Source organism: Phallusia mammillata, chromosome 1, assembly GCF_965637545.1.
Source record: "Phallusia mammillata chromosome 1, kaPhaMamm4.hap1.1, whole genome shotgun sequence".
Lineage (NCBI taxonomy): Eukaryota > Metazoa > Chordata > Ascidiacea > Phlebobranchia > Ascidiidae > Phallusia > Phallusia mammillata.
This window is the reverse complement of record NC_137252.1, coordinates 33088051-33108948: the sequence shown is the minus strand read 5'-3', so window position 1 is coordinate 33108948 and position 20898 is coordinate 33088051. Positions and strand designations below refer to the sequence as shown.

Sequence of the window (20898 nt, the reverse complement as noted above, 5' to 3'; positions counted from 1 at the left end):
TTGCAATTCATCACAAGGGCAGCTGTAGCACTTGCACCAAAAGGCATTTTATTTCTTTTGCATCCAAAATTCTACAAAAACAAAGTACCGCATTTGTAGCTGAGGCCACAAACAATGGTAGAAAATCTACATAACAGTTCTTTGCTAAAAAATTAAGCAGCTCAGTTTCACGTACTATGAAATATTTGCAGAAATGTACTCAGTTGGCCTCCACAGACACTATGTGTATGGTACGATCACAAAACAACAAATAAAAAAAAAATCACATGATTAACGAATTTAAATCAACAAGATCAAAAAAATAAAAATTACTGTACAGGTAAAGGTACACATAGTACAAGTTCAATAGTGAAAAGGCATGATTTTTGATAAGAGGCAAGACAAAAACATTAGCACCGTATTTAATAAATCTGCAATATATAAAATAGTGATTATACAGTAGTACCAAAAATTTAAATGTAGCTTTCTGATGTTGAAAAAAGTAAAAATGGTGTCACATTTGTAAAAGTTGATTTGCATCGGAGAGAAAAAACAAATAAAGTAGATGTAGAACACCATACTTAAGTATAACATACATATAGGATACCTTTATTTGTCAAAAAGGTAAAACCCGTTTCATTGAACAAGGATATATATATTTATATGCAGTGGTGGGTTTCAATTTTTTTGTCGGCCGGTTCCATCACAAAAGTCATATTTTTCAGCCGGTTCTGTTACAAAAAGTTCATTGACAGTAACCAGTAAAGCTATTGGTTCGCTGATCTCATAAAATTTCGTGAGACGATTCTATAGAACTGGTGCGAACCGGCTGAATCCCACCACTGGTTATAACCTAAAACATACACACTTTTCAAAGGTTGCTGTTGATACACATAAAGTCCCACAATACCACAACTATTCATTGTTTTAAAAAAAAAAATTAAATTCCACATAAACATGCTGCTCGGTGACATTTTTTGGCACGACACTTTCAGACCATTTTTGAAGGTCACTGGGATCCGACCTTGAACTCTGTTACCTCTCTTCACCATCAGCTTGAACTGAGTTTGCCACGTCAACATTTCGTGTGAATACTGGAAGTGCTGCGATGTGACTAGAATCTGTAATACACAATTTTAAAGTACCTCAGTTAAACCAGATTTTCTCCGATAAAACTAGAAATAAAAATGATTTGTATTGTGGTAAGGCTTAAACTAATGGACATCAGTTAATCCAAATGTTCACTTAATCCTGACAATTTTTGCATCCATACAGGTCAGGAATTAAAGTTTACGGTATTGCAATATTTGGGGCATAGATAGCTTTGACAAACCACTTTAGCTAGTGATTCTTATGCTGTTTGCTATAAAAGGTGCCCAAGTATATTATTCTCATTCTCTAAATCAAAGCAACTGTGCTTCTTGTTGACAATTGACATGACCTGTATTTTGAAGATCGTAATGATACGAAACAACAGGAATTTTAACGTAACAATAACAATAGGCTTCAGGAAACAAAATTGTTAACAAAACCAGATAAACAAAATATAAAGTTTTGAATCCAGGTTTTAGTGAAAAAACGGAAGCTACTCGCGTACCACCTGAAAAACCTTACCACAGGGATAAACCTTACTTGCATACCACAGGTTGGGAACCCCTGTTTTAAAGCATTCTTACCCATCACATAAAAGTTACAAATATTTTACTTAAATAAACATCTGTTTGTCCTTTTAGTTTACAAGGCAGCAAAAAATGTTTGTTGGTGTGTCATAACTTAAAAACTAAGATGTATAAGGGCTATTGACAACAGGTAAAAAAAATTCAAACTGTGACCTTTTTCTTTATCAAGGTCACTCAATTCAAAAACTTGACACACCTTAATTAAAAAATAAATCTTTGGGTTAGCCAGCCTCATAGTACAAACTGTAATAAAACTTACTTTCCAAAAATGGGTTGCAACGTCTCGAAACATCTTGAGAAACGTTATCTCGTCCTATACACCTCAATGCAAGGCATATGGCAGCAACCACATCTTGTTTAACAGCATTCTCCAGTCTCCATTGCTTCAACAAATGCATTCCGGCTTTTTCCAAGTTGTCACTGTTTTGAGTGAAAGCTTCCGTCACTCTGAAAAAATGTTGACTTGCTGATTCTATTTGAATAAGGTTTTCTAATGTTTTATTAGGGCTGCATATTTATAATTCATCGAGCAGGGAAAATTACTTGGAATGCTTTTTTTACCGTTAAAGTTCAGGTTTTTATGTAACCTACTATGTGTTTAGAACACAAGCTGAAGTTTGTAACTAACGTAGGTGGCAACATAGATCAGAACAACCAACCAGGAATTTCCATTCTTACAGCTCAGATGGGCAAACAAACAAATTTGTATTCTACCAACAGCAATATGAGTGGTAACATATTTTTAAAACAGGATTGCAAAGTTTTTACAGGAGTTGGTTTTTAAACAGGTTCAGATTTTTTTGGTCGACTTCGACTCAAATATATCCTTACAAAGACCACAAATAGTTTAACTTTTTCTGGCAACAAGGCTATAAATAGCTGCCAAGGCTTGCACCATTTGTAAACAGCGAAAGAAAACTTAATTGATGATTTTTTTAGAGTGCTTGGGAGAAATTTTGTCAATATTTTCCACCCTCTTAAAATAACAACTTCAAGGAGTCTGACTCCATATTTACAAGTCAGAGTCACAAATAAATCTTTGAAGAGTTGAACATTTTGCCTTCTGACTTTTTAACCATAAAAACGACAAAAAGTTTACGGTCCTACATTTCATCATTGATTCCCAGTTGAAATGCGAGCTCCTTGACCTCCGGCTCATCCAGTGATTTACAGATCCGGAGCATCACAGACTCGTTGAGGAAGGATTTCTCTGCAGCACGGGATGCTTTTTCTTCAGAGGTCATGACCTTGATCGGAACTTTTTTCGACTTTGCTTTGCGAGGTAACTCTACAGGCATTACAGACAGGATCCTAAAAGGTAAAGTACATATCAATTAAAATCATTATCCAGTGGCAGGAGTTTTATACTGAACTTATGTAACTTATTAAAGACATGAAAACAGTGCATTTTTTTGTGTTTCATGTACCTGTTAGTGTTGGTTGGACTGTTATTGCAAACTGCTAACATGTAAAAATTTTGTACATATGTGACTGTTTTAGTCCATCTGTCTCACATTACACTATACCCATTCTCTGCAAAACATACCATCAACTTGTCTTCTTGGTACGATTACACACTGCTCACACATTCTCAGGTAACTTAACTATCTATAAACTGGTATAAAACTGGTGTGGCCACTGGTGCAAATCTTATGTTGCTAAGTGCACTCTGTGATCGTGTATGTATGCCCAGACAAATGAAAATCTATGCTGTGTATATACTAGTATGTGGCCATGGCATGTACGTTTATTGTTGCTCACAGTGGTTTTCAGTGTACTCAGTGCGCTTGTGTGCATGTCCAGACACATTCAATACTACACATAAACTGGTGTGTGAACACAGCATGCTTATATAATGTTTCTCACAGTTGTCCTCATGGTACGTAGGGAGCTTGTGTGTATGTCCAGAGACATAAAAATGTATGCTGCTCATAAACTGGTGTGTGGCCACATCGTGCACGTCTAATGTTGCTCTCAGTGGTCCTAAGTGTACTCGGGAAGCTGGTGTGCGTGCCAATAATTTATAAAACAGGGACCATTGGCTACCAGTAACTTACTTAGGCAGGATAGAACAAACGCACAACTTACTTTTTATCACTTGTAACTCCATTATGAGATGCTGATGTGCTGGGTTCAGTGGCCAAAGCATTTTCCATTACAAGGACACTGCTTTCGCTGTTGAGAGGAGAACGGACTCGAGCAGTAGACGGGTTTCGATGCCGTGCGTCAATGGAAAACTCAATGTTGCCGGTATATTTTGATGCTGTGTTATTGTGACATGAGGTACCTAAGACAGAAATTGAAAGTTGAGGCTATGGTGAATATTATGAACAAAAGATTAATTGTAGCTTACTCTGACAATAATTTTAACATTTTTTTAAAATAATAAGTAACATTTTATACAGTGAGTCACTTTTAAGTCCCATTTTGCTGAAAATCCACTTTCCAAACCAGCCCCAAAACACCACTTTTTATATAAATCACAGTATACCAGGCTCCTTGAAGGCATTATGTGGCACTTTTTTCCTACTACACTTTTTTAAGCCAAGTTTCTCAATGCATCGGTCAAAAATTACTTATGAATATGACAGCACATTTATAAACCCTTGTAAGCAAAAAGTAACAGCTAATACCTTTGATATAAAAACGGTCATTAAAAGGTAAAAGTGCTGAATGAAACATAATTCTTCGACAAACATCTTTCTTTTGGTTTAGTCTCAAACCTCCCACTGCAGTTATGACAATGCAATCACGCTCTTGGATTTCCTGCAAATAAAGAAGTTTGGTAATATGCAATTTTAAAGATCTAATAAATCTTCTATCAGCCTGAAAGTTCTTCAAACTTTAATTCTGAAGCTAGAATTATTGTGAAAAAAGTTACATTAAACCTGACACTGAACATTTAGTGGTTAGCCATTAGTGATGGGACGATACCAGGTTTTGAAGCGAGTACCGAGTACTTAAGTATAGTGTTGTACTTAGTTGTATATCACTGGCTAATTTATCTGCCATAGTCGGGGTACAGGCATGCACACACACATGCAGAAAAATGTAATCTCCACGAGATAGCGAAAAAGATATACATAAACTGGCAGATTTTTTTCTCAATTTTGTGCTGTGTGAAACAAATTCTTATAGTGTAAATCGGCCATTGGTATTCGCATGTTGGTATCGAAAACTGAGATAAAATATTTCGATACCGAGTACGAGTATCAATGCCACTGAAATTGTTCGATACCATCAATACCGAGTACCTAGTACCGGGTACTCGTCCCATCACTATTAGCCATACATTTGTTTTTATAAAACACAAAACTTGTTTGTACTTGTGCTAAGCTGGGTGGTGGACCCTTATAACTCCCGTTCCTTCTGTATTTACTGCAAACCTGGTTGGCATCGGCAACAGGAACAACATCACATGTTACTTCACATGCTCGATTCGATTTCTGGTTCACCAAAAAACTGAAACAAAAGGTCATTATAGATTTATATTTTGCTTGTGTGTGTAAAACAAAATGTTTAGAAAAAGTATCTTGTCACAAAAAAATGCCAGAAAAAATCATTATTGTAAACTTTTCAACAAATGCTGTTGTTATCAGTGCAAAAAAAAAACAGGTAAAAACTTGAGCAATAGTTAAAAAAACGTTTGAACTAAAAGTTTCCTGGGACAGTGTAATTAAACTAACCTGACACTTGTCGTATTTCTTAACTTGGCAATCTGCTTGGGTAGCGCCACCATGTGGTTGGATAGGGTGGATGTATAAGATCGTACGGCGATGACAATGAATGAAATTCGAATTGGAACATCGGTGGTGATTCGGAATGACACATGATGCACTGGATCGCTGAAAACAAACAAACTTGAATTAAAGTGAAATATGGTTATCCTTGACCATGTGGTAGAGCTACTAACATAAGAATTCCAATGAGACAGGTTCGCTACATGCCAATAAGTGGCATAAAAACACTGGAATGAGAAAGCTTTTAGACAGACAATGGTCATAGAAACTAAGGTTAAGGGGTTTAATCTAATTTTTAAGGTTAGGAACAAGTGTAAGAGTAATTTTCCTTCTAAAACCTTAACCTAACACAGAATTTCCTTTCGTAATAAAGATTGATAGCATTACAAAACTATTGCGAGATTAAAGTGAATATGTTTTTAAATGGTTGTTGAACTAATGTTTTAGTTGCAAAACCAAAATCAATCATCAAAAAGTAACAATAAAGTCATGGACTTAGATTGGATTGCACTTTGACATTTGAACTTTCACCTGGAAATGCTTCAAAGACTACATTGATTTAGTAAACTGTTACCGAAGACCTGTAATTTTTATGCTAGTTACCTTGCATTTTGAAGTAGTTTTTTGCCCTTCTGTGTGATATTGAGTTGCTGACATTCAGTTTCTGTGACATCCTTCCAAGTAACAGCATCCGAACAAAATGGAATCTCATTATTCCATTTCTCACTTTTCTACAAAAAATTGACATTCACAATACATTTTCAAATTTTGTTAAATTTCCCCTTTTCTGATTATCCTAAAAAATGTTTAGAAATTTCACAACAAAGGAATACCAAATAACAAAATCAGCCAAAAGTTATCCATACTATATTTATTTTACACTGATAACATAACAATACATTTGTCCCTAAACTTCTTTAATTTTGGACCTGTGGGCAAGTATGTTTGTGTGTACTTAGAAAAGGTATTTTAAAAGTATCCAATGATGACATTGAATTTATTTGAACCTTTGCATATAACGCAGTTTTTCAGTTGAGATTGTTGCACAATAATAGTAAATTGAAATATTTTTAGCATGATTGATGTCATGCATAGATGCATTCATTTCTCTTCATATTTAGTTAAGATAGACATAAATTCATAACTCAGATCAGCCCTGAAGCGTTCATGCAGACCAGTGATCATGGCACACTCATGCATCAATCATAGTTTGCAAGGCCATTAAAGGAGTTTACTGATTACGAAGCATTTCATGTGGCAAGACAATAGTTAGAAAAATCTAGCCTGCATTGGGATTTAAACCCACGACTGGGTTTATTTTTCGGCGAAAGAAACAATCTTTTTACCCACTGTACTAAATGTTTATCACAGTTACCATAAAACAGCATAGAGTATAGTACTGTGGTTGTGAGGTTTACCATCATAATTCGATGTGTTACATCAGCAGGGTTTGTGCGCAACACTGTAGTGCACGGAAGATGGATGGAAAGCATGAGACGGTCAGCTGACGACCAATCATTCTTTACACTTAACCGAACTTCTCGACTAGAACCAACCACATACGAAAAATCTACAATCACAAAACAATACATTTATACAGTAATTACAACACATAGAAGATTCTGGGTTATATCAACCTTATTTTACCAAATTTGTGCAATTAGGTGAATATTGAATGTACAAATAGTGAATATGGATGAAGTATGCCTTAAATTGGAATGAAGTATGCAATAAAACAAATAAGTGATTAATAAAACTATCTACAGTGTGAATTCGACAACACCGAGCGTATTAAAGATACCCTGTTAAATTTATTGCAAATATTTTTTTACCTACCCTTTCTGTTCATTTGTTCAATCATATTTGGAGTGACCTTTAAAGCTTCCAGGTCGATTGCTGCTTTTTCTGAAGGGTTTAAACTCACAGATGCTGAAATTGTGGGGTCCACTGATGATGTAATCTGAAGGAAATCAGTCATAAATGCAAAACATTTGGTATAAATGCTTAAGAAGCCTCACAGATAACTCTAAAAATACATATATATCAGTTAATAGCACATTGTATTTCAAAAAAAATACTTGTGGTAATTGCAAAAAAACGGCATCCGAGAATGCATGATTAACAAAATTGTCTACATTTTGTTTTAGCAAAACTATTTAGGGCTTTATAACATTTCAACAGGTATTAATAAGATATTGGATATGATTTTTTCTTAATTATAATAAATCCTCAGAGTAAGCAACCAATTTTTTTGTCATGAAAGTTAAAAACCAAGAATTTTTTTTCAATATATAATCTAAACAACATCAACAAAACATTGAACACATGAACAATATTTTAACTGTTACCTTTTCACTACTGGAAGTTAATTGTTTGGAATCTTGCTTAGGACATAACATTGCCACAAGTGTCCCCAGTTCATCAGTTTCCACTGTGAGCAAATTGATGGTTTGCCCATTTGTACCGTCACCATTTTCATCAGAATGTAATATTTTCTCTATTTTACATTCAAGTTCTTCCCAAGCTGTGACCTGGAATAAGAAGTTTTTTATTCAAAAAATGAAATTTTCTTCGGGGTCAAAGGGGTGAAACAAAAAAACGAAATACTTTACAATGCACCGACCAACAAAGTATGAAACTCCTGCATCATGTACTATTGTATAGAACCGTTTCAAAAGTTTCACGTTTTGGAGGCCTGTGGGCGAACCTCTAGGTCAGTGGTGTCCAAAGGGCGGCCCGCGGCGGCATTTCAAGTGGCCCACAGCTGTTTTTTCAAATTGATTTGCGTATGGCCCGCCATCGTCCAGATTAGGTTTTTAGGATTTGGCGACTTGCGACATCATGCAATTAAAGCCTTCTATGGAAGTTTATTTCCCAGTAAAAAGGAAGTGTACATCGTGCTGACACAACAAAATTCCACAATTTCAGAAAGCCCGTATATTTGTGTTCTATTTCTAAAAAAACGTTGGCCCGCAGGCTTCTTCACTTGGTAAAAATTGGCCCCCATTAAAAAAACGTTTGGACACCCTTGCTCTAGGTCATTCAGGGTCAACTTCAGGAGGATCAAATTTGGATCAATAACTAGCATGTGTGTAAATATGAATATGTTTGAAGAACTCTTTCTTGACCAAAAGCGTCACACAAGCCAGCATTAGACAGAAGAAAAAAAATAGTGAAAAACAGCATCTGTGTCCTTCAGGGAAGAGGACACATAAATATTGTACTGCAATGAGGTTCCAATGTTATTCAGTGAACAGACATGGCCATATGGAGTAACCATTGTAAACTGGATGCAAAAATAAATGTGTGATAAAACATAAAAACTTACGCTTTCATCGAAGCTTGCGAAAACCTTAAATTCATGTTCGTTTTCATCGAACTTGGCCAGCGCAGAGGGTCGAAGGACGAATTTCACAGTGATGGGTTTCTGAAAGTGGGGTATTTCCCTCTCAGGGTTTTCCCCTGCAATGTGGTTGCCATGGACACGCGATGGGAGTGTGTGGGTGTAAAAGTTTATCAAGTTGCTGCAGAGGTAGTGACCGGAGGGCAGGGGAAGGATATCCTGGCTGTAGTTGTTGCCCTAACAATATGATAGAAATTTATGTATTCTGAGCAAAAAGATACAAGCCAGCATTTAGGTGGAAAACATCACAACGTTTTTTTCTCATCAGCAGGTAAAATAAAACCAATAGAATAATTGCTGTCTATGACAAGTTCCTTTTCCATCACATATGGTTAGATTCCAGGGCCCATTCAACTGGTCCCACCAACACCTCATAATACAGTGTAACTGCAGGACGTAATGTCATAAACCACCAATTGTGTCCTCCACTGTTTTGCACGTTAAGCATTTCACATTGCACAGCTATTTCTGGCCTGGTAATTTTTTCAGTGCAAATCTGTCGCTATGTTTTTTTCACAGGCAAAATAAACTCAACCCAACTCAAAAGTGCGCAGTAAACATATTTTTACAGAGTTCATCTCGAAAGATAAGCGACACTCTAGGCCCACTTTAAAGAATATGACAAAAGTAATATATATGCATGAAGCCATGACATGACAAGTAAGCCGCAGACAGTGCCCACATTTTTAACCTATAAGGTCTTATAGATCAGCTGGGGACAAGACATTGGCCAGATTAAGGCACTCCACTATGTTGATCATAACAGGACGAAAAAAACATTCCTCGCCATATCAGCATTGACAAGACCTTATAGGTTTAAACAAAGCACACTGTCTGCAGCTTACTCATGAGATGAGGTTATAGTAGCATTACAGTGAAACACAAATGCCATAGTATTTTATGATTAACAAACAATGTGGTCTGTACCTCAACATATAAGAGAAAACTTGAATGAACAGAAGAACTTGGTATATGAAGGGTACAGCCTAGGTCGGTGTTGATAGTTTGTTTGCTCGATGTTATGCTGTGACACATGATGTGAGGGTTGCTGAGCGGAAAGTTGGTCGAGAAAGAAAGAAGTTTGGCAGGGGGAACACCTAGTGGTCTGAAATGATAATGTACGAAAACACTTAAAGGAAGAAAGTACTTAAAGTTGCAAGAAAACTTCTACAAAAAAATGTTAAAGGATACTTACCATTAGTTAACTTAATAGTTAGGTTCTTAAAGCCCCTTAGAGAGTAAAAAAAACTGTTGTTTCAGTTACTCACGTTGAACCGTTGTTGTGATTTTCTGAGTTATTGCTTGTCGAATCACGAGCCGACCAAGTAAAGTTATGACGGATGATTGGAACGCCAGCTGGGATGGCACTTGGAAAAGTTCCTTCAAATAAAAGTAAAATATTAAAAGTTTAAGCAAAAAACAAGTTGTGGATCACAGTGTAAAATGATACAAACAAGCAGAAACTGAGGCTCAAAGTCTAAAACATAGTTACAATAAAAATTTGCAAGTTGAGACATTAAAAAAATGTAGCACTTAATTACTCGCATTCCTATCACAAATCATTTTCGCCTGACAAAACAATACACTCATTAACAAAATAATTCCACATTTTGTTTAAACATGTATCTGACATAGAGATATTATAATTATCAGTGCAAAACTGCTAAAAACGTTTCTCTCTGAAGAAGGTATTGCTCCATTGTAAGTCTAATGTCCTTTACATTAGTTTTGTTTTTACTTATATACCATTTAATCCAAATGGCACCCCTGATGGGTGGGGATTATCCCTGGGGGGAATAGGAGGGGGGCCAGTTGCAGAAGGTGGGATGTTATTGGCTTGGAGGGGATTCGGTCGGGTGTAGAAGTTCATTCTTCGAATGCTTGCACCAGGAGATGAAGTTTCGTTTTGCTCACGTCGCCGGGACAACGGTGTTAGATTGAGGCCTGTCCCATCTGATATGAAAAGGCAAATGTTTAAGAATAGGAAATAATGTAGTTAAAAGTCATTGTTTATGTATACATGGTAGAAATAAATACAAAGTACAAGTACCTGATATAGGTTTATACTGCAAAATAAACATAATCTACTGAATATTAAATAATCATAAAAAAGGCTCAAAAATGCCAAACTTGAAGAAAAGTCTAATATTTTCTTTCTAAGAATGATCTTTCCTTCCAACAAAAGCGCTCAAAATCTAAAACACTTTACAGTCCCTCAAACATGACATTTGGCAAAATATAATTTCAAACATTATATCAAACTAGCTTGATCTCGAATTACAAACTTTAATCACAATCCTTTCTTACATGTGCATGGACTGTGACATGTTTATTTTCGCATGGATTTAGACTTTTAAGCAAAAACAGTTACCTGTTTCTGTGAGCAGATTCGAAATATTTTCTGTTGTTGCCAGAGAAAGTGCTGATTTTCCTTTTGAATCCAGTAAAGAGGAGTTAGCACCATTTTGTAGAAGAAGTACAACGATCTTCACAACAAATATTGAAAACAAAAAACATTTATTCATCATGGATGGGGGTATGCAATTCAAGTAGTATACTACTCTAAATTATTGAAGAAATTATTTAGATTTATCCTAGAATAGTTAATTCGAATCCAGAATCCTATTATTTTTTTCAACTTTCTGCAATGTAGAGTATATAATTAACATGAATGATTTTATTACTTACAAGCCCACAACAAAATTTTGAATTTATTGCAAAGCAATGTGTTTAGGTATGTGTTATAATTGCTTAATCGTTACTTGCTACTGACATGATTTTTACAAAAGGAAAACATATAAACGAGTTTAACCTTGCAATTGAGGCATAAATTGAATCCTATTATTGAGTGTAATTGACTCTCGAATTTAAATAGCTAAAAATTTTATTGTGGATTTCACTTGTAGATTACTCATCTCAAATCAATAAAAAAATTTATTGTACATTTTGAGATTCGGCATGCAAGTTATGACCAGGTAAAAATGTCTGCACTAAAAGGGTTTAAACAGCAATTGAAAATTTCTTAGGTGTACCTCCTCATTTCCACATTCAACAGCATTGTGTAAAGGTGTCCGTCTGTGTTTGCTACACTGTGCATCGATATTAGCTCCAGCACCAAGTAATATTTCTACCAGTGATATGTCATTTTCTTCATCTATGTTTCCGTACAGACAGGCAACATGCAAAGGAGTTATTCCAGTTCGGTCGGTGGCATTAACGTTTGCACCATTGTCCAGCAATGACTATAATGAAATATTTTTATGGAATTAACAAGTTTGATATCATTTTGGCCCAAAATAAAACTGAAAAGTTTGCATTTAAAAAAGACATTTACAATTTTTTTTTACAAAAACTGTTTAAAGCAGAATAGTGATAACAACTCATTTGTATATAGATCACAGTACAGAAAAGTGCCAAATTGAAACATTAAAATGATCCGAACACTGGCTTAATTAATTATATGGCACCTCGTGTAAGCTATTTTAATATTTCTATGAGATAACTGAACTTATTTGTTTCATTTTGTCCTCGGTGTTTGGACACGGTCTGAATGCATTAAGAATGCTGTTGACCTTCATGTTTTTATTGCAAGTCCATGAATTATTTTTGACTTATGCTGTTGGTGAAGTTTAATTCAACATATCGGGAGCTACTAAGTTGAAGCCATGCCTTTGAGTTTCTTGCTTAGGAAAATACATGTGACTGAGACAGGATTATAACTCACAACCCTGTGAACATAAGGCGGTTGCATTGACCACTCACCCATATGTGGCAACAAAGTTTATTTAGCATAAATTGAACTCTTATTGGGATGAAACAATCAAAATACACAAACCAACTTTTGTGATGTTGATATTTTTCTTCCACACAGCAGTTCTGATTGGATACATCACAGATGAAGAGGGTATATTGGCATCCGCACCATTTAACAGCAGAATCGAAACTAGCTCGCTGTATTCCTTTTCTGTAGCCTTGTAAAGTGGGGTTTGTCCGCTTGAGTCCTGCCAGTTCACATCACACCTGAAAAATATTTAAATATTTTTTTAATTAGTGTTAATGTATACATTGGTGTTAAAAAATGTGCAAGAGAGAACACATACATCAAGACTTAACAAACTTTTTAGTCTGTAACTTTTATTCTGCTTTGATAAAATTTTGCCACCCTCAGTGTTTTAGTAATAAGGGGGACCCCTAAAAAAACTGAAGTTTAAAATTTGCTGCATATTTTATAATTTATCTGCTTCTGACATACAAACAGAATAATAATCGTTTCCCATATTTGCAGTTTCATTACATTGTTGGTTACTTGTATTTTATGTATAACATGTTAGTTCTAAATTAATTCTGGTTTTATCATGCTCCTATTAGAGGTATTGTACTGAATCAGTCTGTCTCCCAAGCATTACCACATGAAAGGTGTTGGTAAGGCATAGGCTAGAACAGGGGTGGGCAACATACGGCCCGCGGGCCGGATCCGGCCCGCGACGGGATTTTGAGCGGCCCGCGGACAGTTTCCGGTCTTACATGATAATGTGGCCCGCGGCCACAGTCTGCCGCAATCCCCCATTACTTGCTTACTACGTCAAATTACAGTTGTAACGCACAGTAACGCTCCCCAATAGCAAAAAAATTTCCCGCCGTTGTTACCATTGCACCATACGTCCATTGTTACGACATAACTACCAACCGTGTGTGTCCTACTTTAACGGTTTTCTTTGTTTCCACACGTATAGCCTAGTTCAGGCAGGGGTGGGGGACCTGCGGCCTAAAGGCCACATGCGGTCTTTCAGGGCACTAAGTGCGGCCTTCGATGGCAAAATACATTTTTAAGATGTTGATATAACCGACTGCACCAGGCACTGAAAAAAATAGACAGAAACGTATTTTTGACTTTATTGCAGATTATTTTTTGATTAGTTCCAGGGCAGCGGTTTTCAAACAAGACCCATGTGGTCCCATAGTGGTACATAAAGCGATTTCCATAGTTAGGACTACCAAAAACTCCAGGTTCAGCAATTTCTAGGTTAAATAAATCCTGAATGTTGTAGTGAAGATGAAAATGTAGTGAGGAATTTTAATTAGCTGGGACCGTAAGTCCTACAAACTACGAGGAAATAGCAAAACGACCATTGTGTAAGTCAAAAAGTTTGAACATCACTGCCCTTGGCCTGGGAAATAGTCTATGCGGCCTACACGAGTGTCGATAAATCGTTAGGTAGCTTTTATAAACGAAAAGGTTCCCCACCCCTGGTTTAGGTGGTCAAAAATCCGTTTTAAATCACTGGATAAATACGCGATTAATGTATCGCTTCAGGGATCCGGCCCGCCAAGTACTTCATTTTCCCATATCAGGCCCGCCGACTGGAGAAGTTGCCCGCCCCTGGGCTAGAAAAATCTAGCCTGCGGTGAGATTCGAACCCACGACAGGAGTCTTTCCGGGACTCGTGCTCTACCAACTGAGCTACACAGGCCCAGTGGAGAAACCGCTGAAAGTCGAATCACAAGCACCGTTGCCTGCCTCGTATGCTGCACATGTCAGCTTCGTAGTAGGGGATCGCCAATTCTGGTTTTATTATCCATCACAGAATGGAAACACTTACTGGTGTCTGAGAAGAGCTCGAGTTGCAGAGATTTCTTCACTTTCTACGCTAACGTGAAGAGCCGATTTTCCATTTACATCCGATGAGTTTTTACATGCACCAGCTTGTAAAAGAATATCAATGCCCTACATATAAAAATCGTTGTTCGACATGAATTTTAAGAATATTTTAAGATGCACAGATACCAAAAAGGAATACAGTTGTCCAATAGAACTCTTACAAAGCTAAAGAGTGTTTTTTTTCTATATCATGAATGAACAAAAACTAGGTACTGAGACATGATGCCGAAAAACAGACTGGATTTTTAGATGACAAAGCAAATTCAATATTTTACAAAATATATAAAAAGCTTTTTTTCCAGTGTAATAAGGTTACAAAAATTATTGGCAACAATATATGGCTTTTTTACGTCACGTTCAAAAAGTTTAGTAATATCACTACGGTAGAAGAAAAATGCCAAACAGGCCCTAGTTTATTGTTTTCACTGACCTGTGAATTTCCCAATTGGGCCAGATAGTGCAATGGAGTTTTTAATTCCTCGTCTTGTAAGTCTGGGTCTGCTCCATGGTTGAGTAATGACATTGCCATGCTGGTATTGCCTGGGATTGCACATGCAGAATGAAGTGGAGTCCGATTTAATTTTCCACGACTGTTCACTGATGCTCCAGAACTAAAAAAATATCAAGATGAAATTCCGAAATTTTTTTTAACACAACTATATACTTTTTATGATTTTTATAGCCTGTGTAAATTTTTACGTACTTTTTTTCCTAGGGTAATATTCTTTAGTACTTTGTCAATATTAAAACAAACATTGCTGTTGGGAGTTAGACATGAAATAAAAAAAAGTCTTACAATAAATTTTGAAAATTTTATCCTAAATTTTTAGAAAAATATATATAAGTTCAAAACAAAATTTTAAAAAAGGTACAAAATGAAAGTTGTATAACAAAGAAGAATGAAGTAAAAAAATCATCATGAAAGGGGTTGTTGAATTTTCAACACCAATCTTTAATGCAAAGTTTAGCACATTTATACCTTAAAAGCAATTCTGTCATGTTGACTAGTCCATAGGTGGCAGCAACATGAAGTGATGACTCTCCATGAAGATTTGGTGCAGAGGGATTAGCATTGTGACGAATAAGTGTCTCAGCAATCTCTTCTAGGTTTTGTGCCACAGCAACATGTAACGGTGTGCAGCCTGTAATTTGATTGGCTAATTATGTGCTTGATAATAATTGATGTTTTTAAATGCTTTGGTGTGTGTAGTTTTAGCTTGGATGCAAATGTAATTCAGTTTTGCATCGTTTGGGAAACTATGTAAACAATACAGTACAGTTGCAATATATGCAATGATATATTTACATCAAAAACAAATATATCTACACAGTGGAAAAAAACAACTGCATAAAAAAAAAAAACATTTAAAAAACTTTTCCTCGAAAGTTAAGATTTTTCTATTGGCAATGTATCCAAACCTAAAGGCTCAGTAGCTACTCACCATTTCTGTTAAAAGTCGATATTTTTGCATCGTACTGCAGTAGCATCTCCACTAAGGACAGACAATTATTTTCCACTGCTGTAAACAACGGTGGATCGAGCTTTCGACTGTGAACAAACAGTTTATTGTTGGGATTCACCGCACGACACATGAGAAGTTCCCGAGCAGCATCACCGTTTCCATCTAAAAGATCAAGAAATAGAAATGATCAGTCTTAAAATTAGCAATAAAAAGACAAACAGTTTTGGGCAAATATTACTGCAACATCTTTATTTTATACTATTTTTAAAAAAACTTTGGACACACATAGTAAAAACATGTCCAAATATAAAAATAAACTTTTCCAATCTTTAAATGCAGTGTGTCACATTTTTACTTTTACCCATCCCCAAAGATTACAGCAAGAATTTCTATTAAAATAGTTGACACCAACAATTATCTATAATACTTCAGATGATGCCATTACCAAGTATAAATACAAAAAAATGACATGAGAAGGTTAGGCCTAACCCTAAACAGGTATTTTGCCAAGGTGTAGCACAGGTGTATTGAACCGTTGTAAAGGACATGGGTAATGGTATGTACACATCCAGCGGAAATAGAGGTTTACTTTACTATCACATGTGTGTTGTATAAACATGCCCAACACACATGTGTGTAACATGCGGATGTGCCTTTGATTAAGCAAAAAAATGGACTAGCAATGTTGCGATATGAATGTCTATGAAAGCCATAAAAGTGTCTGTTCGCTCTTGTGGTGAATACAATTACCCAAATAGACATCCAAAAAGGACAAGATTTACTGTTACACATTTAGGCAAATCAGTAATGGCAGCAACAATTAAAGAATGTCCTTTTTACTTCAAAATCTTTTGCATTTTTTAGTAAAAACACCACAATAATCACAAAACAAAGCCTTTTCACAATCAATTTTAACTTATATATGCAGACAATCCTTTGGTTGTTTTATGCACAGATACCTGCAATAGCATTGTGTAGTTGTATGCACAATTCCTTTTCTTGACTTTTAGTTTGAGTTCCTCCCATATTTCTGAACAATCTTACACATGATACACAAACAATTAAAAAAGCTACATGATTTTAGCCCTGTGCAGAAAAAAAAACTTTTAGGATCCTTCAAAATGTATAAATGTAAAGTTTCAATTTTTGGTCAACAAATTTGTCACTGAGCTTAAATATAATGAATACTTTGATGCAGATGTTTTAACATGGATGATAATTGCCCTGTTGAAACGCATTACAATGTTTGATAAATATTTATGTCACAACACTAGGACAACTTTTGTCAAAAGAAGCAAAGGCAAAATAATGTTTTTATTTGTTCAAATAAATATTGCTCTTCCAGCAGTTTTATTATAAATAATCAACGTTTCGATGTCCTATACCAGAAACATACGCTGTTTTGAGTGTGTGTTTTGTTGCAATTGTCGCTTTTCAAAAAAAATTATTGCAAGATATGCCATTACCCTGATGAATGCAACTTGTATGGGACGTCGAAACATCGATTATTTATAATAAAACTGCTGGAAGAGCAATACTCGTTTATACATTATGTCTAGCGTTAGTTAATTTAAAATGAGGTTGTGATTGTAAAACAATAGTTTTAGGACTTGAGTTTAAAACCAGCACCATCAGTAGAAAATTTTGACAAAAATGAAAAATTCTTTTTAGCAGATACATTTTCCTTTAAGTCCACTTTACGAGGTTTTGATTTCAGCTCCGGAGGTCTTAACACAACATCTCCAAACTTGATGTCTTCCTTCCAAACACTTTTTTCCATTTCATCGACCCGTTTTTCTTGCAGTTTGGTTTTCTGTTTTAATTTCTTTTCAAAAAGCCGTTTCTTCTGTTTGAGTTTGAGTTTTTTTACAGCTTTATCTTCCACAATTTCAGGTTGTGTATCAGGTATTCCTCTTGATGCTTTCACAACATAACTAACATCATGGTTTATCCGACGCAGAAACTGGAAATCTGTTTCACCAGGCAATTGTTGATATTTATTTGACAAATTTCCCTTTCTTTTCTTTTTAATTGTGTCTTGATTAACGGAAAGAAGTTCACTCTGTTTGCTGGGACATTTTTGATCCTCCTGATATTTCAAATAGATCGGGTCCTTTCGCTTGGAAACAGAATTACTTTTCTTTTCAAGTTTTTTTCTGTTGTGTTTACCCATTTTTCCCTTGTAAGACAAAATATAAAATAATTTAAGACTCACAAGGCTGGTAAAGTGAAAATATTCGTGGTTTTAATATTTTTTCAAACGAGTGCCATTAATGGTTTGTTAATGCTTTGAAAAGTATTGTGTTAAATTTTTTCTGTTCAGCTTTGTTTGGTTTGCGAACTATTGGGGTCTAAAGTGAACCCCTTGCCTGGTTGCTGGAGCCTTTTTTTGCTGGTTGCCAGGATCGCGTAGGTTGAAATATGTATGTCTCAAAATTGTAGGGAAAATTTTGATGAACTTAAATGTATAGCATTACGGCTTACTTTGTCTTCATCCACCAAGCAATAAGCTGGGAGATTCTAAATTTAAGTTTAAGGTACAATTTATTTAAGAATTACTTGTGTCAAACGTTGTATAAATTATACAAAGCCAAAATAGATAACGCAACCAAAACAATACACACTACACGTGGTAACGTATGTTGCACTTTCAAACAATTAATTTGAAACGAACATTACTTACTAATGAAAACTCACTAACCAACCGACTTAAATTGGATACAAAATAGCAACATAAATAGGACCACAGTACAAAACTAAGTTGGCCATTCGAAAACAAAGTACTTCTCTACCCTCTGTATTTTTATCATACATTTATCAATTATAGCAAATGATCCGTTTGTTTATTACCTTGCCATTTACTGTAACGCAAAAAATGTGACTTAAATATTTTTTGCAATGAATGTTATCTTTAATAATTCTACACTGAGTGGTTTTAAAAGTTAAAAACAAAATCACGAATTAAATATTAATTTGATTTCTATTGTTTTACAATATGCTTCTGTTACGTCACAGTATAAACTCTTCCTATTTGTCGTCGCAGATTTAAGTTTTTTTGAGCTAGGATTAGTTTAAGTAGGTTAGTTTTTAAGGAGGCAATAATTTCAGCAAAATAATGGTAGGTCTACGATTTTCCTTGGTCTTCTTGGTTGTGTTTGGTCACAGCGCGATAGTAAATGGCTTTCAATGCTACAACTGCACTGCTCAAGTCAGCGATAGCGCCTGCAATGCACAGCTTCAAAATTGCACATCAATTAACCAATGTTTAACGGTTGTTTCTGGTGATGGAGGTATGTGGTGTATAGCAAGAGGAGTTATGCCCACAAATAACTTTCTGTGCTTGTTTTTAGTGTCAAAAGGCTGTGCTACTTCCGGTGACTGCCCTTCAAGTGCATCTCAAGAAATCTGCTGCAGCACAAGTTTATGCAATGAAGTAGTACGTTATTTACATAGTTTATGCGGTAATCTTTGAACTCAAACTAAGCGTTACTTGTTTGACAAAGGTGCAGCTCCAAAAATCTCACAAATGTAGTTTATCATATACGTTCTATTATCATAAATTACCTCTGTTTGTAAGATTGGCCTCTCATGTAATTTCTTTTGTGGACTTTTATGCTGTATATCCTGCTTTTAGGGGTTAGAAATCGTTAATAGTTAAAGGTTTATCAATTGCAATGCGATGTATACCATAATAGTACTGCTGCTGCACTAGAGCTACGTTTCCAACCAAACGTACGATTTCAGCAAGTTGCGCCACACTCACAAACTATAGTCTATGTATACTATACCTTGTCGAACAACAGCTAATCTTGCTTTTTAGACCGCTGGCCTTGACAGTAGCACAACACCTCAACCGATGCCGGTCATCGATATACTCACAGATTCGGTTGGTTCGAATCCCACCCTTTTTTTGAGCAGCATTATGCTTTACCAAGCTCTGTCAGCTCTTATCTATCTCGGAGTTACAGGATACATATTCTACAACATTCCAAGGGAACGCAAGAGCAAGCCGACTAGCAGAGTGGCACCAGATTATGACGAGGTATTTTCTGATTGTTACAAAAAAACTTTTGTAACTTGTGGATGATCATAATGGGACACCTTGTAGACTACATCTTTTGAAATATACCTTTAAAGGTTACATAGGTTACGGTAATGGTCCGTTTACCAGTGTTGGTCACTCGTTTAGCCCTACACCTACTTTTATGACAATATACGCGCTACACAACACGCTATGTTGCTAAAAAAGCAGTGAAATGGACGTTGGTTGGTGAAAAGCATTGACATTTTTGCCGCAATATAGTGCTGCCACGTAGTTGTGAAAATATTCAAATAAGCCTGCATATTTTTTTCTCGGTCCAGTAACAAATCCTTTATCGACCGGCTCCGCACCGCCACCTAACGGTTGAGCATTTTTCAAACTTAAGTTTTACTTTTGTTTTTTAGGAGGTGGTCGAATTGGAATAATAGGTTTTCAGGGGAAAGGGAAGTATCTACAGACACTGAATTTGGAACAAGTTATACACTATTGAAAAATTGCCTCTTGAACTACGAAGTTTTTACCAGTTTATTTGATAATTACAGCGTTTTATTATCGTACATCGAACAGTTCCCGTTATTTTTAAGTGTTTGACAGTTAAATAAAATTGTTTCGTTGTTGTTGTTGTTGGAAAAGGTGATAGGACAAAAAATAACGCATCAGTTCTTATAGGCAGGGATTCGTTAAAAGTTGTTGTAGCAGTTACATTTCCATTAAATTCATTATTTTACCATTTTTGGCCAAAAGTATATTTTAAAACTGGTTGCAATATTGTGCAATTCTCGTTGGACGGAAAACACCATCGAGTCCGCGATGGAACTGACCGCCTCATTTGATATTTGTTAGCTCTTAACAAAGGTTGGTGAATTCAATTCAGTTTGACCCGTCACACTCCTTAGGATTAGAGCAATGACGATTAAAGCAAAATAATTGGAA

The 20898-nt window shown here is 35.7% G+C and overlaps 3 protein-coding genes and 1 non-coding gene across 4 annotated transcripts; 1 reads left to right on the top strand and 3 right to left on the bottom strand.

The window, feature by feature from the left end:
• Positions 1-23: 23 nt before the first annotated feature.
• On the bottom strand, positions 24-17014 carry LOC145230577 (uncharacterized). Its single transcript, XM_080096033.1, has 23 exons — positions 16883-17014; positions 15903-16085; positions 15440-15602; positions 14891-15071; positions 14402-14526; positions 12641-12821; positions 11834-12043; positions 11173-11287; positions 10548-10754; positions 10070-10181; positions 9729-9906; positions 8727-8978; positions 7747-7929; positions 7235-7358; positions 6817-6968; positions 6002-6129; positions 5345-5503; positions 4985-5120; positions 4292-4424; positions 3747-3945; positions 2766-2969; positions 1918-2105; positions 24-1100 (listed from the first exon to the last, which is right to left on the bottom strand). The coding sequence occupies exons 1-23, from the start codon at positions 16947-16949 to the stop codon at positions 1015-1017; spliced, it is 3666 nt and encodes a 1221-aa protein (XP_079952159.1). The 5' UTR covers positions 16950-17014; the 3' UTR covers positions 24-1014.
• On the bottom strand, positions 14199-14272 carry Trnas-gga (transfer RNA serine (anticodon GGA)). Its single transcript has one exon. It is a non-coding gene; the product is annotated as a tRNA-Ser (tRNA).
• LOC145230710 (coiled-coil domain-containing protein 137-like) lies at positions 17010-18134 on the bottom strand. The gene has a single exon (XM_080096217.1). It carries the CDS (start codon positions 18094-18096, stop codon positions 17527-17529), a length of 570 nt encoding a protein of 189 aa, XP_079952343.1. The 5' UTR covers positions 18097-18134; the 3' UTR covers positions 17010-17526.
• Positions 18135-18994: 860 nt separating this feature from the next.
• Positions 18995-20583, top strand: LOC145237298 (uncharacterized). Its single transcript, XM_080100107.1, has 4 exons — positions 18995-19213; positions 19274-19359; positions 19744-19965; positions 20370-20583. The coding sequence occupies exons 1-4, from the start codon at positions 19039-19041 to the stop codon at positions 20388-20390; spliced, it is 504 nt and encodes a 167-aa protein (XP_079956233.1). The 5' UTR covers positions 18995-19038; the 3' UTR covers positions 20391-20583.
• The last annotated feature ends 315 nt before the right edge of the window (positions 20584-20898 follow it).

What these genes read in the sequence shown, in the direction of transcription:
- LOC145230577 (XM_080096033.1), bottom strand. Translation starts at nt 16,949, where the DNA reads ATGGGAGGAACTCAAACTAAAAGTCAAGAAAAGGAATTGTGCATACAA. An exon ending in ATGACAGAATTGCTTTTAAG is followed by an intron (nt 15,072 to 15,439) that starts GTATAAATGTGC and finishes ATATTTTTTTAG; the next exon opens with TTCTGGAGCATCAGTGAACA. An exon ending in GAATCTGCTCACAGAAACAG is followed by an intron (nt 10,755 to 11,172) that starts GTAACTGTTTTT and finishes TTTTCATATCAG; the next exon opens with ATGGGACAGGCCTCAATCTA.
- LOC145230710 (XM_080096217.1), bottom strand. Translation starts at nt 18,096, where the DNA reads ATGGGTAAACACAACAGAAAAAAACTTGAAAAGAAAAGTAATTCTGTT.
- LOC145237298 (XM_080100107.1), top strand. Translation starts at nt 19,039, where the DNA reads ATGGTAGGTCTACGATTTTCCTTGGTCTTCTTGGTTGTGTTTGGTCAC. An exon ending in GGTTGTTTCTGGTGATGGAG is followed by an intron (nt 19,214 to 19,273) that starts GTATGTGGTGTA and finishes GCTTGTTTTTAG; the next exon opens with TGTCAAAAGGCTGTGCTACT. An exon ending in CAAGTTTATGCAATGAAGTA is followed by an intron (nt 19,360 to 19,743) that starts GTACGTTATTTA and finishes CTTGCTTTTTAG; the next exon opens with ACCGCTGGCCTTGACAGTAG.